Raw genomic sequence first — 7,486 nt, 5'->3', positions numbered from 1 at the left:
TGCCTGTTGACTCGCAGCTCGCATATGTTTGATTACACCTCGTCCCGACCGAACGTGGTTGTAGAATTGCAGTTGCTGCCTCTGGAGAAAATGGTGAAAATGGATTGAACCCTTCAATTTCTTCAGTGGATAGAATGTAAAACTCATTTGGGGAATCCATTATAAATTTATGATAAAATGATAAATAATTAAAATGAAAAGAAATTAAATAATAATATGAAATTATGAATAAGAGATGATATTGAAAAATAGAAAAAAATTGAATAATACAAATAAATAATATGAATAGATTATAAATATAAATATAAATTGAATGAGAATTTGATTGGAGATTTGGAGTTGAGAGATTGAGAGAATGAGAGATTGATTGGTGTGAAAAAAATGAAAGATTTTATGGTTATTTATAGTGTAGTTGTAGGGGGGGATGAAAAAAAGAAGTTATAATTTACAAATTATAACCGTTGGCTGGCAATCTGCCAGCCAATGGTAGCAGCCAACGGTTAGTAAAATTATTATTATTATTATTTTTTTATAAAATTTCATTTTAACCCTTATAATTTATATTTATTTCAAAATTTATAAGAGGTTTTATGTAATTATAAAGGGGACTAAATTGAAAAAATACAAAAAAATTTGGGCCTAGGCCTGAGACCTTGGAGGGGGGCCCAGGCCCTCCTCGTTAGGCCTGATCCTGTTTTGAGACCAAACCTATTAGAGGACCGGTCCTAAGACTGGATTTTTGGACTGGGTTTTGATGCCCACCTCTAGTTTGAAAGAAAAGTCAATTGTTGAAATTGGAATTTAATTAGTGTTTATTTGAGGAATGAGACAAACATAAAAGACACCCCACAATCAATTTGTGTGGGATCAACAAAAAGCAAATAGAGATTGATGTGTGTCACATATGAAGAAAACAAAATCCCTATTTCCTACTGCCCCCAAATAATTATAGTTATTGAATCAACAGCTAGTCGGTGGTGTATTATCAACAATTCTTGCCCAGGAGACTTCGAAAATTCAATCATTCTAATATCAATTCTCAAATCTATAGGATAATCTTGTATTAAACACATATCGATGATAAAAATCAAAGAATTTAAGCAATTAAAACATTAATAATGGTACAGTAAACTATTTATATAATATTTTGCTAAAAATAAAAGTTAGGGTTTCAGATTTTCCACTCACACCCGTGAAGCTTGTCCCAAATAACGAAAGCCTTCAAAGAACTTGGTTCTTCCCCTCCTATTTGAACTAATTATTTGAAGAAATTAGTTTAAACTATAAACTTAGGAAAAATGATAAAATTTTACCAAAATAAAAGCCTACCCACGGATTAAACATGCCCAAAAATTGATTCCCAAATGAAAATGGGGTCAAAACCACCCTTCTACCCCTTTTCTTCTTCTCCTTTCCCCTTTTTATTTTTTTCTCTTCTCCTTTTCTTCTCTCCTTCCTCCTTTTAGTCGACTGAACTGGAATATAAGTCGGTTTAGTGGAAAATATCAATTTGCCCCCTATATTTTTGCGGCATGCCTAACACAACAGTATTTTATCATAAAAGGATCCCTATATTATCACATGAGGTCCCAAAAGATTAAATATTTTCACTTACACCCCCAAGATAACAAAGAAACTTTCAAAACTCACAATTTAGTCCAGATTCCAGAATGTACAATGCCCGGCGAAAAATTCCTTAGCCGCGGCACCAAAATCGGCAATATCTATATAGTCCCAATGTATTAAATCCTTCCACTTGAACCCAAAAAAGTTATAAAAACTTGCAGTTCACCCCTTTTTTTTTCACCCATTCCCAGCAACATTTCACTCAAATAAAATTACCAACATGGAAAAGTCATCCCTTTCTAAACCAACCACCAATTATCATACGATACATCAAACATAAATTTTATAACTCAAATGATTAAATTGACAAATCAAGAGTAAACATTCTACACAAACCATTTCATACTCTGAGTTAACCAAAACACTTCTATTTATCAATCAAACAAACTAGTCCTACCAAATTAACATGATTTCTCTTTTTCAACTCAAATAAGGAAATCACAACCAACCAACAAAATCTTTTCATTCGTCCAGCATAAAAAGAAATGAGGACACATGCAAGAGTGGTACCAATGCATAACTATATACAACATATGTGAACACAAAGCAGAACGGGGGTTACATAAACACTATAAATACAAGAAAAACACTTACCAAAAAAAAAAAAACATACAAGAAAAACTGAAGTACAATCGAGCAGTGGATACTTTATTTGCAGCCAAGCCATAATTCAGTGATTCATTCGGCCTTGGATCTGTTACTTCAAGCAATCTCTATTCGGAATGGGCTTCCCATATGTATCAAAACACCTTGGACCTTTTTTGGCAACTTGTCTGTTTTGCGTATACGGTCTATTTTGCCCACTATCGATTACTGGCCCATTAAACATAATAGCTATCTCTGTAAGATGCGATAAATCGCCTTGGACCAGTTCCGGGTCGAAAGAGAACTCAACATTTACACCTTCTGCAATGAGGCAATCATGAATGGAGCCACTGCAGTCCTGGAAGCTGGTGGAGCGGTTGTTCTCCACCGAAGAAGTAGCTGTAGAAATAGAATGACTTGCATTGAAGAGTATGATGACTAAGATTGCTAAACTAAGACCTCGCATCCCATTATTATTCGCCATGTCTGACTCCCCTTTATGGAGGTGAGTTCAGTGATTTTTCCAAGTCAAGCTATGTGGGCAGCTTAATATATATAGAATCAAAGAGATATTATCCAACTAATAACGTGTAAGAAGCGGATTGGCTTCCTGGATATTGTACTGTATTTCGAACTAAATGGAATATAATGCTGTCCAATTGAAAGAGACTTCCACTTTTATTCACGGGAGAAACAAGAAATTTACAAACATTTTAAAATCTAAACACTGTTTAATTTGACAGCATCACATTGTTTACTTTAAGTTGAGCCAATCGTGAATCTCCAAATAATTTCAATTATAGCGGGGCGGCTTGCCCAAGCTTTGTCCACACTCCACAGTCTTAGAAGAAAACAAAAGAGTCAAGAAGAGATATATAAAGCAATGCTGAAAGAGGGTCCATGTGATTTGCAGCCAAATCTGTCAAGTTCTAAGCATATTGAAATTTCTACCCTCTAGGAAACGGAAGAAGGTTGAATTCTGAACCATAATTATCTGGGGGTCCAAGGAAAAGAGACTCAGGTGAAGACAATATTATGCTAATATATCTAATTTAACCAGCTGGGCTGCCAAGCCTTTTGCACAGCTCAGTATTTTTTTTAAAACAAACCATTATGTATTATACTCTTCTAGCTAAACCCAGATTTTTCTAGACGACAACTACTTAAAAGAACAAATTTAATTATCTTGTTAATTACCCTGTATATTTCATCTGTATTACCCAAAGAATTCTTAAAATGTTGGTATACAATGTCTCTCTTTAAGGGTTAGTGAAGGTGCATTCACTATGTTTAAGATGCAGGTTCATTATGCCCATTCATCAATTGTCTTTTCGTGATCCTCTGGATAGAATTTAGACATGGAGCTGCTTCCGATCTAGCTTTTGTTTGAAGGGAAATAATATTATAACAAAGAGGGGAGAAAAAAGATTGCAAACAAATATCTCATAATTATCGTAAACAAGTTCCATCAATTATACATTTTTCTTGATCTTCAAGATAAGCAGCCTTGGGTAAAACTCCCTCTCTGAAGCTAGCCCAAAGAAAAAGAGAGGAGGCAGCGGCCAACTAGAATTTTAGGTGTATTATTCAAGAGATTCTGAGTTTAATATATTTGAATTGTTAATAGGGGTGACCACTGAGACGATTTATCTTGTTATAAACTTTAAAATCCCAAAAGATTAGTTAAGATACCTGTAAACAGGTCCGAATATCCTCGATCACAAAAAAAAAAAAAAAAAAAAAAAAAAACTTCCACGGAAAAAAATAAAATGAAAAACAAGTAACAATTTTTGGTGGAGAAAATGCCTCAACAAGTTGTCATCACTTTTTGTAAAGTATCTGCCAAAGACTTCCAAGACTTTTCCAAGTCTTCGTTGGTAGTGCTCAATTTCTCCAATCATTCCTACGTTTTTATTTTACTCATCTGCCTAAGCTGTAATTACCAGTGCTTCATCTTCGACACACAATGGAGAACACCGACAGTAAGTATCTCCATGTTAAAATCCGAGCAATTTTCACTCTATTCCACCTCTCCTTCTTCGTCTGCCACCTTGCCTACGGCGTCCATGGTAACTCACTTTATTCTTATAATGCAACAGAAAACATACTTCTCGCTTGTGGCTCGTCTTACAGGTTCCTCTCAGAAGATCAAACACGGACATGGTTTGGAGATAATAGCTCTCAATACTTCCCCCTGTTTGAAACCCAATATAACGCTTCGATAGCCTCTGCAGCACCTAAAATTCCAAGTAGCAGTTCCGAGAAATGCTACTTGAAAGCACGACTCTCTCATTCGCCATTCACCTACATATTCAACCTCACGGCGGGTCAAAAGTTCATCCGCTTGTATTTCTATCCAACCTCGTACCCAGAATTTGACAACTCGAAAGCTTTCTTCTCTGTTAAAGCAGGTTCTTTTACCCTCTTAAGCAACTTCAGTGCTTCAATTACGGCTGCTGCCATAGGCCAAGACACCTTTTTCAAAGAATTCTGCCTCAGCGTGGAAGAAGGTGAAAAGTTAAACATAACCTTTACTCCGAGTCCAGACTATCAACAGGCATTCGCATTCGTCAACGGAATTGAAATAGTATCCATGCCTACCAATCTTTATTACACCGAAGCACCCACTAAGGCATTAAAATTTCTAAACCAGCCCACAAATCCTATATACAGTATCGAAAACAGCACAGCCCTGGAGACCGTATACAGAGTAAATATCGGCGGCAGGCTAATCTCGCCATACCTCGACACCGGCATGTTTCGAACCTGGTTTGGCAGTTACACGGATTACTTGACATATGCTAGACCAGGCTATCTTCGCTATAACTCTAGTATGCCTCTCAAATTCAGTCGGATGGCTAATTACACTGCTCCAGCTGAAGTCTATCAAAGCGCTATGACGATGGGACTGGATCAGGAAACTAATGCAAACTATATCCTCACTTGGGAGTTTCCAGTTGATTCCGCGTTTACCTATTTTGTCAGGCTTCATTTTTGTGAGTTTCAGATAGAGATAACAAAAGTTGGTGATAGAGTGTTTCAGGTCGACATAGCAAATGAGACTGCCGAAAGTCATTTAGACATAATTGCTTTGGGTAATGGTAATGGTGTTCCAATATACAAAGACTACGCTGTGATTATCGGAGGAAAAGGAAATGAAAAGAAGCAGAATCTCTCTGTCGCTCTGCACCCAACGGCCAAGTGGATGAGTAGCTACTCTGATGCTACGTTGAATGGCGTTGAAATCTTCAAAGTGGACAATCATGGAAATCTCGCCGGACCTAATCCTGACCCGATTCCCCCGTCTTCAGTTCCGCAGCCAAACCCACAACCCAAGAATAATAATAAAACTATAATAGCCATTGTTGTCGGCGTAGCATCTGGCTTTGTTGTACTTTCTCTTTTACTTTTATTCATTTTCCGGCGAGCCAGAAAAGTTAAGGACTCGGGTTCCAGCACTGGGGCTTCGTTCTGGGCCACATTTTCTTCATTTACGACCAAGTCAACCAAGTCACGTGGCTCATCACTACCGTCTGATCTTTGTACGCACTTTTCATTCTCGGAGATCACAGCGGCTACCAACAACTTCGATGATGTGTTCATAATTGGAGTTGGAGGGTTTGGTAATGTGTACAAAGGCTGCGTTGGTGATGGGTCCACGCCTGTTGCCATCAAACGGCTAAATCCAGGGTCACAACAGGGGGCCCAGGAATTTAACACAGAGATCGAAATGCTCTCCCGGCTTCGGCACCGTCACTTAGTGTCTCTCATTGGCTATTGCAACGATCATGGAGAGATGATCCTTGTATACGATTACATGTCTCGGGGGACCCTACGTGAACATCTCTATGGTTGCGATAATCCTCCTCTTTCGTGGAACCAACGTCTCGAACTTTGCATTGGTGCAGCACAAGGGCTTCATTATCTACACACGGGCGCGAAGCACGTTATCATTCACCGTGATGTGAAGACGACAAATATTTTGTTGAATGAGGAATGGGTGGCTAAGGTTTCTGATTTTGGATTATCAAAAACAGGACCAACGACCATGTCACAAACACACGTCAGCACAGTGGTGAAGGGCAGTATTGGGTATTTAGATCCTGAATATTACAGGCTTCAGCATCTGACTGAGAAATCTGACGTGTACTCATTTGGTGTTGTGTTGTTCGAAGTTTTGTGTGCGAGGCCGCCTATACTTCGGACTGGGGATAAGAAGCAAGTGAGTTTAGCTTTTTGGGCGCAACAATCTTATCGCAACGGAACCCTTGATCAGATTATTGATCCGTTTTTGAAGGGTAAGATATCGCCAGAGTGCTTGAACAAATTTGCGGAGGTGGCAATGAGTTGCTTGGATGATAATGGAATGAGACGGCCATCGATGAGTGAAGTGGTGTGGGGTCTTGAGTTCGCATTGCAATTACAGGAGACTGCAGAGAAGAATGAGAAGTTTGGTGATGACAATCAGGATGGAAGGAAGTTCTGTGTTGATTATGATGAGATTCCGTTGATGAAATATGAATCTGATGTTGATAGCGGGTTTTTGTTCAGTAGCATTGGTGAACATGTGTTGGAATCAAAGAGTATTAGTACGGTGCCACCAACAACCAGTGATGACCAAAGTCTTACTATTAAAAGTTCTGATAGTAGGAACGTTTCTGGAGCTGTCTTCTCCGAGATCATGAACCCACAAGCGCGATGAGTAGGATATATATATAGAATCTCTGCTTAATTTCTGTGTGCTAAATAAAGGTTATATTATCCCTAGTTTGTTGTTTATGTTTCCCTTGGAAATTCAGAATCAATCTTGATGAGACTTGTTTATGTTGAAAGCAGTTTCTCTGTTTCTAGCAATCATGCAAAAGATAATTAATTTGGGCTGTGTACTTTTTTATGTAATTGCATCATTCATCTTCTATAAGAGACATAGTAGTAAATCAAAGCTATATATATATATATATATACACCAGGTAACTATATCCTCCTTCCAAGTAACTTAATTTATCGACTACCACGAGTTTCATAATAAAAGAGGTTATCATATTTTGGCACCCTAAACTAGCATAAAAGTCAATGTGTATATGCATATAATATTACAGAAGAGAGATAATAACGAAGCCGCGTTTACTGATTATTCTGTTACAAATTTTGCAGAATTTTCTTTCATTTCCAGCAAAGAATTTTCCGTGATACAACAAAGAATAGAGACAAGACAAGAAGGAAGAAAAATAATTTTCTTCAGTTAATACGTATAGAAGATATAAAAATTTATCAC

General features: G+C 37.6%; 1 protein-coding gene across 1 annotated transcript; it reads left to right on the top strand.

Moving 5' to 3' along the window:
- Positions 1-4,177: 4,177 nt before the first annotated feature.
- Positions 4,178-7,043, top strand: LOC116106968 (receptor-like protein kinase FERONIA). Its single transcript, XM_031393281.1, has one exon. It carries the CDS (start codon positions 4,178-4,180, stop codon positions 6,911-6,913), a length of 2,736 nt encoding a protein of 911 aa, XP_031249141.1. The 3' UTR covers positions 6,914-7,043.
- Positions 7,044-7,486: the final 443 nt, after the last annotated feature.

The sequence above is a fragment of the Pistacia vera genome, unplaced genomic scaffold (genome assembly GCF_008641045.1).
Source record: "Pistacia vera cultivar Batoury unplaced genomic scaffold, PisVer_v2 Contig525, whole genome shotgun sequence".
In the NCBI taxonomy this organism is placed as follows: domain Eukaryota; kingdom Viridiplantae; phylum Streptophyta; class Magnoliopsida; order Sapindales; family Anacardiaceae; genus Pistacia; species Pistacia vera.
This window is presented reverse-complemented; position numbering and strand designations above follow the sequence as displayed.

What these genes read in the sequence shown, in the direction of transcription:
- LOC116106968 (XM_031393281.1), top strand. Translation starts at nt 4,178, where the DNA reads ATGGAGAACACCGACAGTAAGTATCTCCATGTTAAAATCCGAGCAATT.